Source organism: Trachurus trachurus (assembly GCF_905171665.1).
Source record: "Trachurus trachurus genome assembly, chromosome: 9".
Lineage (NCBI taxonomy): Eukaryota > Metazoa > Chordata > Actinopteri > Carangiformes > Carangidae > Trachurus > Trachurus trachurus.
The window spans coordinates 34484127-34507328 of NC_139895.1; the positions used below are offsets into that span (position 1 = coordinate 34484127).

At 43.1% G+C, this 23202-nt stretch overlaps 2 protein-coding genes across 2 annotated transcripts in view; both read left to right on the top strand.

The window, feature by feature from the left end:
• Nucleotides 1-8467, top strand: part of gcn1 (GCN1 activator of EIF2AK4) — a 35424-nt gene extending 26957 nt beyond the window's left edge. The window contains exons 47-56 of the mRNA XM_083979319.1: nt 50-319; nt 952-1065; nt 2059-2289; nt 2421-2614; nt 3306-3420; nt 3777-3873; nt 4111-4259; nt 5369-5479; nt 7480-7701; nt 7815-8467. Coding sequence (XP_083835445.1) covers nt 50-319; nt 952-1065; nt 2059-2289; nt 2421-2614; nt 3306-3420; nt 3777-3873; nt 4111-4259; nt 5369-5479; nt 7480-7701; nt 7815-7940 — 1629 coding nt within the window. The 3' untranslated portion in view covers nt 7941-8467. The remainder of the gene's footprint in view (nt 1-49; nt 320-951; nt 1066-2058; nt 2290-2420; nt 2615-3305; nt 3421-3776; nt 3874-4110; nt 4260-5368; nt 5480-7479; nt 7702-7814) is intronic.
• Nucleotides 8468-8952: 485 nt separating this feature from the next.
• Nucleotides 8953-23202, top strand: rab35b (RAB35, member RAS oncogene family b). The gene is made up of 6 exons (XM_083978258.1): nt 8953-9246; nt 12406-12456; nt 12558-12681; nt 19186-19310; nt 19411-19535; nt 22548-23202. Exons 1-6 carry the CDS (start codon nt 9195-9197, stop codon nt 22674-22676), a joined length of 606 nt encoding a protein of 201 aa, XP_083834384.1. The 5' UTR covers nt 8953-9194; the 3' UTR covers nt 22677-23202.

Genomic DNA, 23202 nt, shown 5'->3' on the forward strand with positions numbered 1-23202 from the left:
TCTGCCCTTGGTTGCTAATTGTATCCTTGGTGAACGACCCTCTCCTCAGGAGTTGTGCAGCTGCCAGACGGTGATCCTGTCGGTGGAAGACGAAGTGGGACAGCGCATCATCATAGAGGACCTGCTGGAGTCCACGCGCGCCGCCGACCCCGGCCTCAGACAGGCCGCCGTCACCATCCTCAACGCCTACTTTGCTCGTACACGCCTGGACTACAGCAACCACACACGCACCTTACTGTCAGGCCTCATCCGCCTTCTCAATGACTCCAACCCAGACGTCCTGGCTCAGAGCTGGGACACCATCAACTCCATCACCAAGGTGCGTTGACACGAGAATGAAAAGTAGTATAAAGTTGTCTTTGTGATGATGTGGAGGTGGCACAGTTTCACTGTTTAGGTTTATACAGGGTATCCGGGGGTCTTGAAAAGTATTTAAAGGTGATAAATCAATTTTGGGAAAATTAAGACCCTTAAAAAGTATTGAAAAGTCTTTTCACGGCTTAATAAAGTTTTAAATTTTTAAGGTTTTTTTTTTAATTAGCTGTCCAAGAGTTTGAGTCCTAAAAAAACATTGTAAAAGTGTGTGAATTTAAATTTAAATTTGAATTTAAAAAAAACAAAGATGAACCGGTACATAGAAAAAGAAGATTGTTTTTGTTTTTTGAGAGTGGAGCAATGTTTTTTTTTTGATAAACTTTGCCTTTGATTTATTATCCTAACCTATTTTTAATTCTAGTCTTTATCACAAACTAAAACTGTTGACTTAAAAGTGTCACTGATGTAAATGGTTACAGCTTGAAGTGGCGGTGAGGTATTGAAAAATATTGAGAAGGTCTTGAAAAAGTCTTAAAAAGGTATTAGAATTAACTTCAAGGTTCCTGTGTATAGCCTGTTATACAACATGGTGCAAACAGAATCTAACATGAAGTGCTGTTCCTTATTGTTCTGCAGAAGCTGGATGCGAGCAGCCAGCTGGCTCTGATTGACGACCTGCACCGAGACATTAGATCAGCAGCAGCGGACGTGAAGGGTCAGCACCTGCCCGGTTTCTGTCTGCCCAAGAAGGTAAGACGGCTCCTCCTGACACAATAACCAGTGACATCATCACAGCTATGTGATGTCATTCTTGCATTTTTCTAATCCCTTTGTCTTCCTGAGCCTTTATATCGGCAAATGACCGCAACTTTGCCCTGACACACCTGTGGACAAGAGTCTGGTTCCCATATGTCACATATGGCGCTTTTCCACGACACAGTCACGGCACGGTGCTTTTCCATTACAACTGAGTTCTTCATAGTTCCTCCTCAGTGGGGTCGGGGTCGTCATATCACGGCGGCTACGGCCACGTCGTCTCGGTCTCTTTTTTCAATCCTCTCGTCAGCTCCAAACTCACTCATCTGCACCTCGTTAATGGACCACAGTGTGGTTTTCCTCACAGCAGTCAATTAACTCACATGAAAAAACAACAACAGTCTCAGTACAGATCAGTGGGGGCTGTTGTTTGTGTGTTTTTAAATTTAGCGGGTTTGATTCTCCTGTCGGAAGTCACACTTGCGACTCTTCCAGTGACGACGCTCTGGCCAATCAGTGGAAGGCAGTCGGCTGACGTCATGTGTTAGTATCACTTGGAACCCGGGCTGAGGCGTTACCAAAAAAGTACCAGGTACTAGGGGCTAGTGGAAAAGCAAAAAAAACGAGTAGAGCCGTGCCGTACCGCGCTAGTGGAAAAGAGCTAATACTGTATCTGACTGTAGTTGCGTTCACACTTAAAGAAACCAAGAAATCAGTTATTCTATTTCTCTGGTAGTGTCTGGTAAAACTGATTGTGCAAAATTGAACACAGTGAGAACTCTTTTTGACAATTGAATTGATGTTTCAAACCTACTGGTTCCATCTTCACAAATATGAGCAAACATTTGTGAAGCAATTGAAATATGTTATCTTGGACTCTGGGAAACAGTTCATTCTTCCACAAATTCCAAAAAAAGAACATGATAGATAAATCAGTCAAAATAAAGGTTTCTAACAGCCTGTTCTTCATCTTATTTGTGTCCACAGGGTGTGACCTGCATCCTGCCTGTCCTCAGAGAAGGGGTCCTCACTGGCAGCCCTGAGCAGAAAGAAGAGGCAGCTAAAGCTTTAGGAGGGGTCATTAAACTGACGTCTCCCGAGGCTCTGCGGCCGTCTGTCGTCAACATCACCGGACCTCTTATCCGTATCTTGGGAGACCGCTTTGCTTGGACAGTGAAGACGGCTCTGCTGGAGACTCTCACCCTGCTGCTGGCAAAGGTCTGTACCTGCATCTCCACATGGGACACATATAATCACATTTCTCATTCATCATTATCATATTTTTGTCATTTGGGAGTGTAAAGTCACCACTCTGCCTCTAACCTCTGGACCCCCCCTCCCTCTCCCAGGTGGGCATCGCCCTGAAGCCCTTCCTCCCTCAGCTGCAGACCACCTTCCTGAAGGCCCTGCAGGACTCGAGCCGCGCAGTGAGACTGAGAGCTGCCGAGGCTCTGGGCCAACTGGTGTCCATCCACACCAAAGTGGACCCACTGTTCACCGAGCAGCTCTCCGCCATCCGCAACGCTGAGGACTCTGGAGTCAGGTGAGTGCTCTCACAGGAGACAGATACTGCAAATATCATTGGCGAGAGACTCTCACGTAGACTGTGCCTATCAAATCACATTTTGGATTCCTGTATAGGATGGCGGTGGCTGTTGATTTAATACAGACTTGTAATTTAATATTGTGTAACTGAATCATACATAAGACCCAAGACAGTTCATGCCGTCTTTCCTGCTTGTTTACCTCTTTTAACCTCCATAAATCCCTCAACTTTGATGGCACATGGCTCCAGCTTAAGGAGTCACAGGCAGAATTGATCACTGCATTGAACTCAGCCTGTGTGTCCACTCAATAGGGAAAAAAGTTGCTGTTCTGTCACATGTAGTGAAATGGAAATGTGATGGTATGTGTGAAAACAGCCCCAAGTAAAACTAGGCACATCAAACAACGTGTGAATAATTTGTTAATCCTGAGTACATCACCAGATTGGTCATTAAATAATTATTAATGTCTGTGTCTGCATCACATAATTCGTCCACCAGAGAGCACTAAAACTCATTTTCATTTTTTTCATTTTTTTTTTTTCATACCCTCATTCTGGTTAAAAAAACAAACAAAAAAAAAATATGAAGGATCATATTTGATCTTTAAATTCTTGTTACTGGTCCGGCTCTGTTCTTATCACATACAGTCATTCTTATGCGTGTATTGTGCTCTTTGTCCTGCCACAGGGAGACAATGCTCCAAGCTCTAAGGTTTGTCATCCAGGGAGCCGGGTCAAAGGTGGACCCAACCATCCGCAAGAACATCACCACCACATTACTAGGCATGCTGGGACATGATGAGGTATGACAGGGGGAGCAGATGCCTTGCAGCAATAAGTAAAGCTGAGAAGACTTTTATTTTTCTGTTGCAACATGCCTGTTTGTTTTTTTTTCACCCCAGGCAGTGTAATTGCTACTGAATACATTAAGTAATTACCGATGAACTTGAGTGTAAATGTTTAAGCGCTTTGAAAGGAAAGTTCACAGAGAGCTGTTCAGCGGTGGAGCTTTCTGTCTCATTACAGTAGAAAAAACGGAAGTCAGGCAGAGAGGATGTGGTTTTCTGAAAAGGTGGTTTTGAACCTACAGCTTGAGAATAAATGACGCTCAACCTGTCTCTGCCTGACTGGCTGTGTGTGTTTGTGCGTGCGTGTGTAGGATGCAACTCGAATGGCCTCGGCAGGCTGTGTTGGTGAGCTGTGTGCCTTCCTGTCGGAGGAGGAGCTGAAGAGTGTGTTACTTCAGCACGTCTTGGGTCGGTATTTACATGTTGAATCATCATGATGTTCACTTCTATTGTGTTGCTTTGACAATTTTAATATCCGACTCCTCAGTGCCCCAAACTGCTGTTTCTTACAACATCACCTGAAGTGTATTTCTACCTAGTTTCAGCACCAACTATAGATTTCATGTCATTTTTATGAATGTATTTATAATATACAGTATTTGTCCAGTAAACAAGGTATTTCTATTTTTATTTTTTTGCCTGTAGCGGACGTGTCCGGCGTGGACTGGATGGTGCGTCACGGTCGTAGCTTGGCCCTGGCCATCGCCGTCAAGTCCGCCCCCGAGAAGCTGTGTGGGAAGGACTACTATGATACTGTGACAGAAACCGTTCTGACCAACGCCACAGCAGACAGGGTGAGGAGAGAGTTTGTGTCTGGCTCTGGGTTCTTTGTTAAAAACATTTCTCACATCTCTGATGAGCCGGAAGACTTGGCTGCTGCATCACTATCACGCTCGAGTCACCTTTAATGAAGTCATTTCACCAGAGAGCCACTTCACCTGGACACAACACATTCCAACCCATAACCCAACATTTAACCACAACCTGTTGATTTTAATGTGATGCAACATGTTCATTAGTGAGATTTGCTGTTGGTCCTGTTTCCAGTCTTGATGCTATGCTATGCTAAGCTAACCATCTCCTGTCTGCTGTCAGCCTTCTGCTGAAAAGAAAAAAAAAAGAAAGAAAATTTCCATTGCTGTAGAGATACAATGATTCAACAAGATAATTGAAAAATGAAGTAATCAGTATTTGCAATTGTTTTCTTTACACACACCAGCTGTGTTTTGTAACATAATTAAAACAGGCTTTTCATGTCATTCCTGTCCTCAGCTCCATCAGTACACAATCAGGGTTCTCACGCGTCCTGGAAAACCTGGAAAACTTGGAAAATTTCCAGTCATGGAAAACATAGAAATGAGAAAAAAAGTCAAATGTCCTGGGCTCTATTTGACTTTTTCAAACCCCACTAAGGATTTCTTTTCCAAAGTGCCTAGTGAGGAAACTATAGACTTTTAGTTGATGAAAGTTTCCAGTATTGGACCTATTGTTTCCTCAGATACAGTAGATGAGCAGTAGACACAGCTGTTTTCGGTAAGGTTTAAAAACAAAAACAACATGTTTTTGCGTTCTTCTATAATACATTTCCTCATAATTTCTAAGCATGTAAGAGAATATTTCAGAGATAAGGCAGAGCCATGGACTACACATCTTTAAATCAGACTTTTGGGGGTGAGAATGAGAGAGGAATAAACATAGAAACAAACTGGTTCACTGTACAAAATAAGGTACAACTGTTGAAAAGAACACTCCTCCAAAGCATGAAAGGGGCAGGGAATGTCTTGTCTGTATGGCGTGAAACATGTCTGTCATACTTCAACAGCTGAAAAATGTCCTGGAAAATGATTATTATTATCGAGAAAAGAGTGGGAACCCTGATGATGTTTTCTCCCTCCTCTTCCAGATCCCCATCGCCACCAGTGGCATCAGAGCCATGGGATACCTGATGAGACACAATCTCAGAACGGAGGGAGGCGGCAGTATTTCCCAGCGCATCATCACACAGTTAGTCAAGGTAAAGCTGGTTGATTCAGCTGGTAATCAACAGTGTTGGGCAGTAATGCAGTAAACCCCTCAGTAGTATGTATAGTATGTATTATAATTGATTGAAGTAGTGCAGCAGCAGCAGCATCCACACAAGTTAGAATGATCTGAACATTTTGAAGCTCAAGTACAGAGGGTCTCTCTGCTGAAGAAAGAAATAAAACAAGGATCAGTATGTGATGCCCCACAGCCACAGAAGCACTTCCACATGACTGTGACATCACACACACCAATCCTTGGGCTGATGAGTACGACAGGGCAGTAAACCTGTAACAAACACACACACTTGTTTCTGTATAGACCTTTTCAGAGAGTATAAACAAAGACAGGTGTGGCTCATTAGAAAACACTCTGGTACACTAAATGGAATGGAGCCTTAATTGGTATCCTTGGTAACACCTGTATTTGTTTATACTCTCTGAAAAGGTCTATATTTTTACCGTATGTACAGCTCACTGACATGATGCATTCCTCAGCCCCTTACCCTTACACCCAGTCTCATGTTGGTTCACAATCGGTGTTTAAAAAAAACAAGTAGTTTACCTTAAAGGGATAGTTCAACATTTTGGCAAATTAGTCCATTGCCATAAACCCTATTAGCAGTAGGCAAGCTATTTTTAGAACGGTGGAGCAGAGCCGCGAGCTGCTCAGAGCTACGCTACAGAGGCCAATGGGATTTCTTGGTTTCTATCATCAAACTCATCAAATACACAATCCAACAACTCCAAAACGCTCTGGTGGACAAGTTGTGACCTGCACGTTCACCACGCGATGAGATTGGAGATTGGAGATGAGAACGGAACGTTGTGAGACAGAGTCGTTTTCGAGACAAATGCAGAGACTGCTTGCTGAAAAACTGCCCCTGACAGGAACGCACATCAGTGGTTTTGCATGAATTTACCTCAAAAACAACTCTGTCTCGTAACGTTCCATTATCTCATAACGTGGTGAATGTGCAGGTCACAACTTGTCCACCAGAGCGTTTTGGAGTTGTTGGATTGTGTATTTGATGAGTTTGATGAGGGAAACCAAGAAATTCCATGAGCCTCTGTAGCGTAGCTCTGAGCAGCTTACAGCTCTGCTCCGCCATTCTAAAAACAGCTTGCACCGACAATTAAAGGTAAGGAACCTACTCCTAAAACTATAGGGATTATGGCAATGGGCCAATTTGCAAAAATGTTGAACGATCTCTTTAAAACTGCCTTTTCTGTGTTGGTGTAGCTTAGCTTGTTACCTTTCTCTAGGGGTAGGTCCGGTGTAATGAAGCTTAATTTATTGTAGTGTAACTTGTAATTTACTTTCCAAGTTGCTTTCCAACACCAATATCACAAGCTTTTAACTTCCCTTTCTGCCCTTTTTATATGGGAGGAAGTGAGAAAGATATGACAACAAATAAATCATAATGCAGCTCCATGTTTGTTGAATGTATGAATGTATAAATGTGCAACTGTTTGCTAAATTGTGTATCACATTAACTAAAATGATGATAAAAATGTAAAATCTATTAATACTGCTGTTAAAAAAGAAAGGAAACAAGTAGACAGGATTGGAGTTTGTGGTTTGGCATTTGTTGTTTGATGACGCACAACTAGTGTGTTGCAGTATATTTCCCCATTCTATTTCTATTACTAGGTTAGCATTGCACATCCTGAATTGTTAGTAATATGATGAAGTGAAGTCATTGACCAGTCCAATAGAAACTTGAGAAGAGCAGAATACATTCATTGATGATATTCAACACCAGTTGTCAAATACAATCCACTCAAGTCCAGCTGAAATGAAATATCAGCCATAAATTATTAATTTCCCAAAGTGTTCAAGTGTGAGATGTAATACCAGACTGATGGACGTTGGATATCAAGTAGATGTAAATAAGGATGTGAGGCGGGAAAAGAGTCTGCTGCTAGTGTGTAACAGATGGAGGTTTTGTGTAGTGACCACAGCTGCCCGTGTGTGTGTGTGACCCCACAGTGTCTTCAGAATCAGTCCAGTGACATCAGACTGGTGTCAGAGCGGGTGCTGTGGTGGGTGTTCAAAGAGTCGGCCACACCCCTGATGGAGACCAGTCTCATCAAGCCCGTGCTGAAGAGTCTGCTGGACAACACCAAGGACAAGAACACCAGCGTCAGGGCCCAGAGCGACTACACCATCGTCAACCTGCTCCGGCTCCGTGAGGGAGAGGAGACCATGCAGGTGAGACCACAGACTGTCTCCAGTATGATGTTACAGATGGATATGATGCTCATGAGAGAATACCTTTCTTTTTTTTCTTCTAATTTCCACTTTTCTCTCCCTCTGCCACTCAGAGTTTTACCGCCATTCTGGACACTGCCAGCAACGACCTGCTGGCAGAGTGTCACCGCCGGTCTTTGAAGAAGATCGCCAGCCTGCCAGACTCTAACGAAGAGATAGACGACACCATCCTAACGTGATGAAGCAGGACTGAAATCTGCATCAGAATCAGAAATCAACAGAAGCTTGACTTACATATATAAAACAAGCCTCCACTGTATGAGAACCCCAGACACACTCGCCACACACGCCCATGTCGCAGATCATGGACTAAGGCTGAGCTGTTACGACTGGTTTCCTACATATTCCCCCAGCAAAACTCTTTTTCTTTTTTTCTTTCTCACTTTGCATAATTGTTTTATAGGCCCTTTAAGCCCAATTTATAACTTTTCTTCTTTTATCCCACAATGTGCAGCTCATCCTGCTGCTGTGAAGTGAATTAGGTAGACACAAGGCCAAAACGTTTTGGATGTTTCAGTGTTTTGCTACTTATTTTACCAAAATTATTTCAAGTGTTCAAGAAATCACTGTAATGAAGCCACACCCCAGTCTTTAACTTTTATTTGAACTTTTGTGTGCCAGAGTTGTCCATGGGGGGAAAAGCAGCAAATCATTCTTATGTCAGTGATACGGTTGTAAAAAGGCAATACAAAATAAAAAGATCTTGATTTCATTATGTGGTGTGTTTAATGTTTAAATAGGGAAATGGTGAGACTGGAACAGGTATATTGGAGGAGGGGTAATTAACTCAGTGTCACTATGACACCATCATTGTAAATAAACCTAAATGCCTGAAGTAAAAAAAATTTTTTTTTTTTTTTTTTTTTTTTCCATGTTTAACCATATTTACCATATCTGCAAATCAGATATTTGTTAATTGAGTAATGGAGTGGAGTTACCATATTTCAGGGCTGTAAACTGAATAGTATGTGTGTTTGTAGTGTAATTAATATCGCTATAGGTTCCTATAGAATAAATCGGAAGAAGCCTGCAGTTTCATAAAGCTCCTTACACAAGTTGTGAATCAATGGGACGCCGTGGGTCCGGTGCCCTCCGAGCAGCATGAGTCTAGCGTTCATCAATGGGATGGGACGACCGGGCTGTAGCAGGAGCTTGCGCAGTGAGGCCGGGTCAGAGTTGGGTGCAGCACAACCAGAGGAGGAAGCGGAGTTTCCGGCTGTTTGCAGCGGAGGGAGAGGATTGCTGACGCCGCGAAACCCCGAGAAAAACGCCGCCGGCTCGGGGGCTAAGAGTTTCTAGCATCTGTAGTGGTCGTTTTCTTTCACACAGGGGGGGATCTGGGGGCAGGGTGATATCTTACGGGCCCAGGGGGTCGGACAGAGAACCGAGCAGAAGAAGCGGCACAAGGCGGGGGTGAGCCACCAGCTACCGGCATGGCCAGGGACTACGATTACCTCTTCAAGCTGCTCATCATCGGTGACAGCGGTAAGCCGACGCCGGGGATGCGGGACGGGAAGTGGGCCCTGTCGTGTTTTTTTTTTTCCTCACAGGGAGGTGAAGCTAGAGCGCAGCTGTGGGTCCGACGTGAACTTGCCTGGCGCGTTAACTACTTGTTATTATTTAATTTAATTTTGTGCATCGACTCTTTTTGAGATATGTACACATCCGCCATATTTCTGTGGCGGTGACAGGGCGGAGGTTGTGTGTCCGGGCTGGGCATGTCAGTCAGCCGATAGGGCCGGATATCGCCTCCAGACCATCAGGGCTCGTCTCGGAAAAACGTCTCGTCCTGCGCACATATCGACATGAGACATTAGTTTGAGCTGAAACACACGCAGTGAACTAGATAGGTGCTCCCGCTCCTCGTACCCTTTGATTTGGCCTCTTGTTTGTTTCCCACATTAGCTACACCAGCTAGCTGAAGTTAGGCTAACATCACACAGTGGTTATGCAGCTAGCTGTAACTAACGGCAGAAGCTGAGCCGTCTCTACACATGATGCTAAACACGTTTATTTTTTCGTTTATTTACTACGCAGTGTTGAGCTAGCTAAGTCAGGCTAACATAGCGGGGTGCATTTTGTTATTTAGCTGGTTAGCTTTACTGTGCTAGCCGCTGTAATGTTACAGTGGAGGAATGCAGCACTGCAGCCTCTGCTTGTATCTGTGTAGCTGTAGCCGGTCAGTAAAGTGAAGTGAGACTAACACGGTGGTCAGTGTCGCACAGTTTGGTTTAGTTTTTAGTGGAGTTACTTTATTTGTAAATGTACACAAATAACACATAGCAAAAGTCATACACTCAGTATCAACATATAAAAAGCACAGAAACATAGCACCAGATATAACAGTTCATTGCACTGTTGCACTCCAATTGAAGTGCATCTGTCTGCCAGGCTGCTCAGCTTCACACACCACTGTGCTTAGCTTCTTTCTCATGCTAAAAAAAACAAAAACACCATTGCAAAACAATGTCTCAGTCCCTGCTGTGTGCATAATGTCAACCTGTTCACACCTGGGGAGAAGAGTTTGACCAGTATCTCCTGTTCAAGTCCAACAGGGGCCCCCCCTTTTTTTTTTTTAGTGCGACCCCACCCTCGGGAGGAGAACAGCCTCATCCTGCAGGAACCTCTTTGTGGCAGTTGATCTTTGCATTCATTGACAGCCCAGCCCACCCCACCCTGCCCTCCGATCCTGGCACTACCCCCCCCCCCCCCCCTCATCAGCTGGCTGCACACAGTAGAGGGCAAAGCAGCAACAGCAACAGCAAGCCCTTCACTTCACTGCCATCCACACACAGAGGCCAGTGTCCCCCCCCCCCCCACCCCGTCCCTCCTCAGCTGCGGCGCGGACATCCAGCTGTCTGCAGGCGCTGCAACCGGGGGGGAATCGGTAGGAAAGATGCTGTGACCTCCCGGTGGACTGATCTGCGGCTGCGACATTCCACATCCTGACTCCTCACGCCACAGTAACGCCGACTTTTATCACTCGGCTTGACTTGTTCGACCCCCCTCCCCACCCCCCCCCACCCGTCACACACACATGCGCATGACATGTCTCTTCATAGAGAGCGATTTGACACTAGCTCAGTTATGTAACGTGAAATCTTGTCAAGCGCTTCATTGTACACATAAGATCAGGAGCATCCTGACGGCACATGTTCCAGTCGGAGCAGGTTGGAAGTGAGAGAGGTATCCTTACAGGTTTAGTCTCAGACAAACTGGTTGTTTCATTATTCGCGAGTGCTTTTGGCAGGACGAGCAGGAAGACGTATCAAAGCTTCACCGGGACAAAAAAGACGATCTCTCTCCTGCTTTGAAGCCTCGCTTATTGTTTGTTTAAACAAAACTCTGCAGCGTGGAGACCGCAGGAACCTGAGAGCTTTTTATGTTGGGACCAATCAAACACCAGATGACAATAACACAATAGGTAGGGCTGCAGAGACTGAGTCCCACCCTGCAGGCTGGGTGGCAGAGTCGCCTCTTCACTTCCAGTTGTTACCTGACAACTGATCTGTTAAAGCTCAGCACAGATCCCTCTCGTCTATCTCTTTCCACCCCCACACCCCTGCCCCCCGCCCTCTCCCTCTGATCTTTCCTCTCCTTGTGTCACCTGTTATTTCTTCCCAAAGACAATTGGGAACACAGGATCATTTTTAGATTTCTTGTTCGTCGTTTTGCTTCTCTTGGCTCTGACATCGGCCTGTCCAGTTGCTTTTTAGTGCAGGCATCATAAAGATGCTTTTTCTATCAGGGGTGTCAAATGTATGGCCCCTTGGCCAAAACCAGTGTGAACATTACGTAGAAAACAGAAGAGACGTAATATTGTTGAAATTGCACATATTTTTCTCAAGAGATTCCAGGTTGTTCATAATAGAAGGATGGTTCATTAACTGTAAACATCTTGATAATGATCTTTGCACTAAAACAAAGGGAAATGTTTTGGGTTGTCCTTATTTATAGGTTATTATGCTGTTATTCTCCTGGTCCGGCCCACTTGAGATCAGATTGCGCTGTATGTGTCCCCCTGAACTAAAATGAGTTTGACACCTCTGCTGTACATAACCAGGGCTCCAGACTGCCCCTAAATGGGGGCATTTTGCCCCTAAAATCTGAGACGGTGCAAATACTTGCGCATGTGCGACCAATGAAATTGCTACTTTTCTTTTAACACTGGCAACAGTGTCAGGTCAATGTTTGAGGATCATGAATGAAAAGGTGAATAATTGGAGAAATGTGAATATTTACCTTTACATGTCAATTTGCGCCCCTAAATTTTCTACCTGCGCTCCTAAAATTTTAAGTTAGGGGTCAGTGTGCTCATAGAAAAAAAAAAAAGTTAGTCTGGAGTCCTGAACATAAAGGTGCAGTCTCTGTTTACTTTAATTCCCTCACACAGAAGCAAAACGTTGCCCAATGCTGCAAAGCACTAAATGTGTAGGCACACAGGGATTACAGCAGATGTTGCGGTTGACGTCTTGTTTTTGGTTTGGATTGATCATAAGAAAACTCTTATCAAGCCTCAGGTGGTTGTAATATTTCGTTTGAGCGCTGAAATCAGATACTGACGTTACTTTTTTTTCTCTTTCTCTCTCGCTGTACAACCTGTTGTCGTCTAAACCTCATCCTGTGCTTGTGTTTCCTCCTCAGGAGTGGGGAAGAGCAGTCTCCTCCTGCGATTTGCAGACAACACATTTTCAGGTCTGTGGTTTTGCTTCAGCATTATTTTCAGACTTAGTTTTTATACGGTTGTAGGTTCATCATCAACTTGATTCTCTATGTGTATGTGTGTGTGTTTGCAGGTAGCTATATCACCACGATCGGGGTGGACTTCAAGATCCGAACGGTGGAGATCAACGGGGAGAAGGTGAAGCTACAGATCTGGGATACGGCGGGACAGGAGCGCTTCCGCACCATCACCTCCACGTAAGTCGACGACTCAGACGCAGACGTCTGTGCACCCCCCCCCCCCCCCTCTTTCATTTCGACTGTTGAATCTGAAACCAAGACAAGGTTTTTTCTCTGCGGTGTTCAGATCAGGTATGATTTGAGGAAGCAGTTTGCAGACTTTTAGAATCAGCGGGTGCCGTTCTGTGAAACGGGGTGGAAGTCCCCACGGATCCTAATTACAGATGTGAGAGGGAGAGGGAGAGGGAGAGGGAGGCTCCTGGTCTCTGGTGATGATGATGATGACGAGCGTTGTGTCTTGTGTTGTGTTGTGTGTCCATCTGTGGCTCTTCTTCACAGAGGTAAACCCCTGGTGTTATTTTAAAAGTATATACCAGTCAGTGATTCACCTAAATAGACTATAACCTTAAAGCGCCAGCTGTCTGTGTAGCTCGTGTGTCTGTGCTGCACTGCCAGAAAACATTAATAGCTCATCAGGTTTGCTGGCGCAGAGGTAAGAGCCGGTATCAGGACGTGGATCCTCGCTCGGAGGTTAGACGTGTTTGTTTTGGCGTCTGCGGGCGAGCTGTCGGTGGTGATGACAAAAAGTGAAACAACGGCATCGTCTCTCAGACTTGTTGGATCTTCTTCTCACGCTGGCATCATCAACCCCACGGTATTATTCCTGTTTCATGTTGCAACATAACACCAGGGATTCACACTCATCATCAGAACACAGATGTCGAGACAAGTGGTCAACACCTGACACATGAGCTTAGATCCACCGCCACGTGACGCAGCTGAGTCATTATGATCACACAAACACTCAGACACTCACCTCGACTGGAGTGGAAACTTTTCTTGTGTCGTATGTGTCTTTCAAAACACGCTGCATCGTTCGTTCTAATGAAGACAAGTGGATTACGTCACATTTGTGGAAGGTTTTTGATCGGAAGAGGAAACAGATTTCAGCCTGCAGGTGGCTGGTGTTAGATGTCTGGCCAAGATAAGGAGTGAGTGAGTGACGAGGTGGTTTTTATAGGGGAGCATCAGTGTTAACTCTGTCTATTATAACTTGCATCTTTTCCATGTTGTGCTCACAGGAGCGTGCCTATGTTCCCACAGCCCTATGTTCCCTCATTTCTAAGGTTTTTTTTTTTCTTTCCAAAATTAGGCCCTATGTTCCCACATTTCCTTTATGATCAATTTGCATCAGATTTTATCCCCATTTCTCCCAACTTGGTAGTCAATTACACCCAAACTATTATCCAGTAGCAGTTGACTACAGATGTAATGTAGCTTTTAGCTAAATCTGGGAACATAGGGCCAACACAGGGCTGACCCCTTCCAACACCGCTACTCCAACATAGGGTTGAGAGACGAACTCTTATACCGAAATTTTGACGTTTTGGCTCAAGGTCATGGTGCAAAGGACCCTAGGTTAAAAATTACTCTGAATCATCCCTTTAAATGCAGTATAAAAATAAAAATGACTTGACTTAGAGTTTCATTTTGAGAAATTCTTAGAAATAAGAAAAATCTTAGAAATGAGGCAACATAGGGCTGTGGGATCATTGGGCTGTGGGAACATAGGGCTGACCCCGTGCTCACAATCCCACACTTAACGACAATAGTTGCAATAATCATCTGCACCTCAAATGATTGTGATTAACATTTTTAATCTGATAATTTTATGACACTTTTATGGTATAAGCCTGAACATAGTTTAACTATACACATACAGTTATGAAGAAGACGAGCCATTTCTTGGCTTTGCAACTAAATCCATGATGCAGATGCAGATTCAGATTCAGAACTGCTTTATTGATCCCCAGAGGGAAATCTTTCTTTGTTACAAACTCCTGAATAGTAGGAGAGACCAACGCAAAGTGAGATATACATAGATAATAAAATGTTATTACTAAAAGAATAGCAGAATAAAATAAGATAAAATAGGATACGAATAAATAATAATAATGATGATAATACTTGGTGTTAAGTATACTGATGTCAGTAGATGCTCATTGAAATGCAGTTGTCTAATATTAGAAATAAAGAGGCGGGTGCAGTGTGATGAAACATGACTTTACTGTTAGTTTGATCCAGCTGTTTTCATCCAGATGAATGGAAACCGTTTGAACCATTATGCAGAATAACTGCGATCAGGCAATTATGTAATAAGTGTGACAGGCCGAGCTGAGAGTGAATCAGAACTCAGCCACAGCGCTAAGTGGAGAGATGCTGAGGCTGATTTGAGCGATCATGCGTTTGTCGCTACAGGCAACCACGCTCGCATCACACATCATCATTTAATCCATTCTTACTATGAAAATATTGACGTTTAGCAGCTTTAACACACGACTACGCCCCGGCAACCGAACGCTGATGATGGACGCAGCAGATAGAGCGTCAACCAGGCAAAAGCATCCAAAACATTCACACACAAGAGCGAGTGGCGCTGGTGTCACGTCGTCATGGTTTAGTCTGTTTAGTGTGAGAAGCCAGATTGTTGAGGCGGAGGTCGGTCCTGTCCGTCCCTCCCCGTGTCTTGACAATCAATTACTTGGACGTTGGTGCGTCTTGCGCCACCGCCGGCTGTCAAAACCAATCAGGTCTCTCCACCAGCCGTAATGTGGACCGTTGCAGTTTTACAAGGACTGAGTCGACATAACGGAGCAGAATTGACACTGTGTAATAAATGAGAGCGAGGCAGTAAAGTGCTGTCACTCTGCCGTTCTGAGGAGGCAGCGTCTGTCTGAGCAACACAAACAGAACCAGCGCCGATGTGTCATCCTCTCTAACTCAGCCCCTCTGACTGTGACTGGAGCCAGGCTGCAGCTCGCACATGATGAAACCGTCACCGTCCCGGCCTCGGGGGTTGTTGTTTTTTTTGTGTGTGTCATGAACAAGACCAGGAGACACGTTTTGCATGTTTTTATGACAGACCAGCGCCGACAGAGTCGTCCTCCTGAACGCTCGCTCGGGATCCTCCGCAGTGCTGCTGACGCTCCGGCCCCCGAGGAGCGGGACCGGCCTAGTTTGGAAGCCAGTTGTTGGGTAGGAATCCCTCCACCGAGCGAGCAGGCAGCGGCCTATTTAGGCTGATTGTTCACTTTGCTGAAGTAGAGTGGCGTGGTCCCTCATTAGGGAACTAAATGGATTTCAGTATGGGGATGGATCCTGGGCAGAGACCTGCTAGATCCACTGGGCCATCATTTCAGCAGATTCATGCTTTTATTCTTCTTTCTTTTTTTCTCAGATTTTTTTTATTGGAGACCAGCATTTCACAAGTATCAATATAAGATACAAAGTTATTCCACAGCTTCCCCCCCTCCACTTTTTTTTAATTTTTATATGGTGCATGAAAACAGAGAACTAGAAAAAGAAAAGACAAATCCCCCACTAAAGAGTACAGTCAAAAATAAATACAAAAATAATGAATTAATAGGTGAATATGTACATAAATAAAAAGAAGAGGAAAAGAAATCAAATAAAATACGATATAAAGGGAGTTGAAAGGGAAAATTAATTAATAATAATGATAATAAATAATTAAATAAATAAAGGATGCTCAGTGTGCACACTAAAAATAGATAAAATGAAAAATATAATGCATCAAATCAATTCTGTTTGACGTCAGGGTCTTTACATGCGTGATGAGATGCTTTTATTCTGATGATTCTGATGATGATTTCATTTAAAAACTGCTTTTGAAATGTGGCATCTTTCCTGGTCTGGACAGCAGCCTGATCCTGATCCTCTCTTCACTTCCAAGTGTTTAGTCAGTATAACATGTTTTTGGGATTTAAGAAAGACAAATAATGCTGTTTTTATTTAGTGTTCCATATGTGTTGAAGCGGGGCAGCTGTTGTGTTGAGTCAAGTCTGCTTTATAACTCTTTATGAGCCTGTTTGTGCAGATTTTATTGGAGAAAAGGTGTAAGCTGAGGCCCACACACACTCCTGCTGTGTGTGTTTATGGCTCTCTATTCATGTGCACTGAGCACACACACACACACACACACACACACACACAACACACACAGCCACCCACCCCTGCTGTCTGGTGGCCCATTACTGCTGGACATTTGGGACAACACCATATCCCCACACTGTCACGCCAGGCAGCGACACTGACACACACACACACACACACACACACACACACACACACACACACACACACACACACAGTAGACAAAAGGCTCTTTGTGTTTGTCGGGTGCAGTGCAGTTTCTCTGGTGATGCTCTCTTTCTGGAGCCTGGCAACTTTTTTTGAAGCTTGTTGCAGGTTTACAGTCGAACTGTGTGACAGATGAAGTGTCGGCTCTGTGGACTTCCCTCCTTCATCCACACACACACACACACACACACACACACACACACACACACACACTGATCTCAGGCTACACAGTGAGTCCTTTGGTTGTCTCATTCAGGGGTCTGGACTCTGGACCATTAGATGTTGTGTCACTGAAAGATGAACAGCCATCTTACTGTGTCATCTCTTCAGTTTCTTTCTGCTCTGTGGTAACCGTGGTGAAGCTGAGCCTCATTGTGTCTCCCTGTCTCCCCCTGCTGGACGTCTTCATCCGTCACCTCACTGGTCTCCATCAGCTCACACGTCGGGGATTCGTAGTTCTGGTTCCGGTTCCTGAACCAAACTTTGTTCAGACCGGGAAAAATAACAGGTTCAGAACCTGAGAAGTCGGTCGGAAGGGAACCAAGAAATAGTTTGTTCTTCCCTGTGAACCGTGATGTCATCAGTGGGCGTGTCTTATTCTAGGCTGTGAAGAGGAGCAGGAAGGAGGAGAAGGCAGTGGCTACAACCTGGAGAAAGATTTTCAGTGGTCTGCTAAAGAAACAAAATGTTTTGGTGTCGAGAGAGATGGCAGATCACCAGACCATAATTACTAAACTTCAAAACACTGAAGAAGGATTACAGAGACAGCAAAAAAAGAAAAGAAAGTAGCACATTTTTCTAACATACTTTGGTTCCTCGTAAATTGGTGTGAAATCAGACAGAGTTCTGGTTCTGGAGTCTCAGACTCTTGGTGCTTCCTGGTGAACCTGTCTGTCCCCTTCATCCAGACCACATGTCCTCCTCCTTATCAACTGATGATAGAAATATGGATGTGATAGTGGATAATACAACAAATGTCTTCATTTATTATAGATGATGAAGTGGTGAGAGCTGGACTGTTGGACTGTGTTTACATTAAGGAAGCTTTCATCCTGTTGTAAATAACTTGTCTGTGTCGCTACTGAACAAAACCTGCAGCAGTCACTACACACACACACTACCGCTGTTGCTTCCTCTTTGGTTTTCAGTTTTTATATTTTTATTCTACTTGCTTTTTATTATTTATATTACCAATGATTGATTTGCACAATATTGCACTTTATCCAATGACTTGATACACTGGTCAGTGTATGTTCATTGTTGTGTTGTCTGTTGTGTTGCTGTCAGTCCTGTGGTTTTAATGTATGTACCTAGTTTTTATTCTATGTACCTATGCACCACGCACTTCACGCCCAAATCAAATTTTCCTGCATGGGACAATTAAGTAAATCTAATCTAATCTAATCTAATTTCATCCATGGCCTTTAGTTATCCATCCATCATCTGGCCATGACTCAGCTTTTCATGTATCTCTCACTGTCCCTATAGATTCTCTTATTTGCATTCATTCATTTGAACCATTTCTACTGTTATTCTTAACAGTGGTTAAGGTTTACTTTACCTTTATCAAAAACTAACAGTTCAGTTAGTTGTAATTGTCATAGTTGAAGCTATTGCAGGGGTGGGTATTGCCAAGGACCTCACGATACGATACGCATCACGATACTTGAGTCACGATACGATACGATATTGCGATATCCAAATTTTGCGATATTCTACATAGTTCACTGAAAAATGTAAAAGGCATTATGCTTCTTAAAATCCGAGTTGTATGTACATCAGATGATAGTGATAATTTATGGGACAAACTGAGTCAAAACAATGTAATTCAAATTATCCATGCCATTTTATACAAGTGCAAGTTACAACAACATATTTGCATGTACAACACACTGTCTGAGGTAGCAGTACAGTGACACCTCGCGGAGCAGAGGTGCGGAAGTCGTACTGGATTTACGTCTGAAACATGATTTATTATTTGAAGAAAAAAAAATGTTTTTGAATTTTTTTTTTTTGAAAAAAATATTGATATTTAAATATTGAATATCGATATCGTATCGCAATATAAAGTATCGCGATATATTGCCATATCGATATTTTTGCCCACCCCTACAAGTGATAATCTGTTCCATGTAGCTTGTGCATCCTGTCCAGTACTAACAACAACCTCAGCCCTATATTCCTGAGTTGTCATGGATCTCTGCTGCTTTTCATCCTCTAGTAGTAGCAGCTTGTGTTGTGAGAGTCCAGTTCTTGTAGCTGAGCTGAGACAACGTGAGGGTGAATTTCAAACTGTGATATCTGAGAGTCATTGATCTAGTCGGTGTCTAACCCTGACTGTGTGTCTCCCCCTGTGTGCAGATACTACAGAGGAACACACGGGGTCATAGTGGTATACGACGTCACGAGTGCCGAGTCCTTCGTCAACGTCAAACGATGGTTACATGAAATCAACCAGAACTGTGACGACGTGTGCCGAATATTAGGTGAGTGAGAAGAATCCAGGCCGCACGCTTCGGCTCTCGGTCCACACATCGGGGTTTTTTTCCCCCTCACAGACAATAATAAATATTTGCTGCTCCTCAGTGGGAAACAAGAACGACGACCCCAACTCCAAGGTGGTCGAGACGACTGACGCGCAGAAGTTTGCTGAGCAGATGGGAATCAACCTGTTTGAGACGAGTGCAAAAGAGAACATCAACGTTGAAGAGGTAACTGTGTTGTCTCAGGCCTCAAGCTGTTTACAGACTGACGTGCGTGTGTGTGTGTGTGTGTGTGTGATGTACCTGATATGCGAAGCAGCTCAGCTGACGCCTCGAATCATAAAGTGTGTGAGTTCTCAGTAACACTCACCTCAGTTTCCTGAATGTGAACTGAGTTGAGATAAGAGAGAAGTAGGGCCTGACCGATGTGGATTTTTGGGGCTGATGTTGATATTAGGGAATAAAAAATTCTGAAGACCGATATATCATAAAGTTTTTACATTTTTCAAAAAATTAGATAAATAAAACAAATAGCTGTTTTTGATCCCTGAGATATAGTTCAGGCACTTGTTAAAAAGATATAAACTGAAGGTAGAACATTTCACTATTTTCAAATATTTTTACTGTCAAAAGTTTTATTCTAATATTCATTCTAACATTTAACTCATTGAGTGCCGCGCTCTTTTCCAAAGTTTTAGTCAAGTGTACCGACCAATTTAGACCATTTTTGACGATTTTTGTAGAGCCACAGCGTATTCTGTATTATTGTCACCAACACATACTGTGGCTCATTTGAAAGGTGAAACTTTCTTCTTCAAATGGCCACATTTGTTTGTTTCTACGTGCCTCTGTTCCTGAGAAAACTCAAGCTAAACATGGCCAGTTTTCATCAAAATCCCTGCTTTTTTTTCTAGAAAAGGAGATACAGCGTCTTTTATGAACATACAGCCACAATGTCCTCAGTCATAAGGTTATCGTTATACGGCAAAGTGACATTAGTACCATCAGAGTGGCACAACGGTTTTTGCAGAGCAGTAAAGGATGGGGCGATAACTTGAACTGTTTCGTTATTCATTTACTTGAGCACTACACCCACCTACTGGATAGATAATAACACAAGGACATCATTTCTATGTAAAAGCAAGTCATATTCCCTGCACTTTATTGGAGAAAATAAGTGTTAACATAATATTGAATTATTGGTAACACTTTATAATAAGTCCACTTACTTAGTTAAGCATTAATAAATACAGAATTCTTCATTCATAACGCATGAATACTCGTTAGTATGTAGTTTATAAACACAGTTAGTGCTTATCAATAATGAGTAAAACATTTTAACTGTGTTTATAAACTACATACTAATGAGTATTTGTGTGTTATAAATGATTAATACAGTATTTAATACTTAAAGCAGAAGTAAGCGGAATGTTTGTGTTAATATAAGTCTTAAATAGTTCTATCTTCCGACAGCAATCACTTACATAGAGTGTTTGGTCCGAAACACGGGTCTGTCAGTCACTCTGCTCTGCTGTAAGCCGAGGAGAAAACGTCTTGTATACTTCCTTGTATCCTACAAGCTTTATCCAATGAGGAGAGAGAACGGCATGAAGGGCTGTGTGTGCAGCCAAGGGATGCGCGTGAATGTGGTGACGTAGGGACGAGGACCAGGGCCGCCCCTAGGATTTTGGTGGCCCTAAACAAGATTTTTGTTTGTGGCCCACTCTAAGCGCAAACACCAAATCACTGGTTAAAACTGAATACAGACGTGTTTATCCCTTCTGAGGTTTGAGGCCATTTTCTCGACTTTTACATATTTTCTTAAATTTATCTTTTTAAGATACTTGCAGATGTAACAATACTCAAGTGTTTATGTCTAAATATTAGAACCTCCGCTGTAAGCACACTGAGGCCAGTTTGTCCTAGAACACTGTATAAAGAAATAATTTAGGCCAAATGCTGGAAATTTGAGGTCTGCTTTTTGAAAGAATTCAAATCCCTTGTGAAAACACTCCTTCAGTCATGAGAATGAACTGTTTTGGTGCTTGAAATAGGATATGAATACAGTAATAGATACGTGTAGAAAACAAGTCTAAAATGAAATTTTGTAAGATTGCTTTTTGAGCACAAATGTTGTCATTCTGCCATTCTATTTTCACCAAATGTCTCAAATGTGAGATAAAAGAAGCTGAATATTGACTTCACATTACATATAAAGCTCATAGCGTGCGTGCAGACCTCAAGATGTTTAAATGACTTGAATGAACCCCGGTACCTTTCTGATCATGTGGCCCCCCACCTAACGGCTGTGGCCCTAAACAACCGCATAGAGTGTTTATGCCAGATCCATGACGAGGGCGGGGACTGCTAACTCCATCGGCTGACAAGAAGTTAGCCAAAATGACCGGATCGCTTACTTCTGCTTTAATAGTGTGTACTTATTATAAAGTGTTACCCAATTATTCTTAAAGGGTGATAACCAGCTGATTAACCGGCCGGGCCCTAGAGATGAAAGATACTTTATTCATCCCAGGCTGGGAAAGCATTGTGCTACAGCAGCAGGTTTTCACATTAGTGCAAATAGATTTAGAAAAATAAGGAAGAATGAAATAGAAACAATTTGAATAAAAAATACAGTATATCCACAATGTAAATATAGTATATGCAAATAAATAGAAAAAATGTACAGTGAATAAGAATAATATTTACAATGTTACATGTTATTAGCCAACAAAACGGTATCCCAAACAATAAAAAAACAATGGTGCAATGATGCAAGAACACTGTACAAACCATTTAGGATGCAACCAACCATTATTGTTGTCGTCAGATGGTCTGAACATTCATTTCTCAGTTAATTGATAAATCATCTGGTCATTATAAACTGACTGGTTCAGATCCAGAATTCTCTAAATCCCAACAACAGCTGCGTCCAGCTGTGCTGAGCCAGCCGGCTGCTGCCTTCAGCTTCATGTTGAATGTGCAGATGTGAGAACGTTAGAAGCTGCTCACCGATCAGCAGAAGTCAAATGTGTCCATGGTGTTGAGTGATGTGCTGTGGAAACACCTGGATGTGGATGATACAACAACCAGTTGGTTTCTCAGTATCGGATCAGTCTTACTTCACGCTGCTCCTCCCTAACGCCACTGTTTGATGTGGCTCATCTCATCGGACTGACTTGATTTGCAGCTCTCACCACATCTTGTTTTTTTGTCTTTTTTTTGTCCGTCTCTTTGCAGATGTTCAACTGCATCACAGAGTTAGTGCTAAGAGCCAAAAAGGAGGTGCTGGCCAAGCAGCAGCAGCAGCAACAGAACGACGTGGTCAAACTCAGCCGGAACAGTAAACGAAAGAAAAAGTGCTGCTAGCAAACTCCAAGCTCTCCGCACGAGGCCAGGCGGCGTCTCCTCTCACACACACACACACATACACACACACACACAATGGGACTCAGAGCATCTAAATTAAAGAGCAGATAAAGATTTAATAAATATACAGTGAAAGATAAAAAATAAAAATAAAAAATGAAAAAAAATGTCCCCTTTGGACAAACTAATCATGAAGACTTTAAAAAAAATGTACAGATTTTATCAGACGTCAGATCAAGTTTTATTTGGAATTCAGCAGATGGGCACCATTGACCTGAGGTCCTGCTTTCTTAAAGGATCTGCGAGCTGACAACTGACTGCCATAAATCTCCGATTTCTATCCACGTAATCCCCGTATCCATCAGTATCTCATCTCTCCTTCTCATTCCACTGCACACGGGACATTCAGAGTCGAGTCGGACTCTGCGCCTGAGGAGGAGGATCCACCTTTCTTCTTTTTCTTTTTTTTTTTGTCGTTGTTTTTTCTTTTTTTGGATCTTATTGTTTCTGTCTAGTTTTTATTTTT

Excerpts from the sequence above, each read along its gene's own strand:
- rab35b (XM_083978258.1), top strand. The coding sequence starts at position 9,195 with ATGGCCAGGGACTACGATTACCTCTTCAAGCTGCTCATCATCGGTGAC. Across the intron at positions 12,457-12,557 it reads TGCAGACAACACATTTTCAG|GTAGCTATATCACCACGATC; the intron begins GTCTGTGGTTTT and ends GTGTGTTTGCAG. Across the intron at positions 19,536-22,547 it reads AGAACATCAACGTTGAAGAG|ATGTTCAACTGCATCACAGA; the intron begins GTAACTGTGTTG and ends GTCTCTTTGCAG.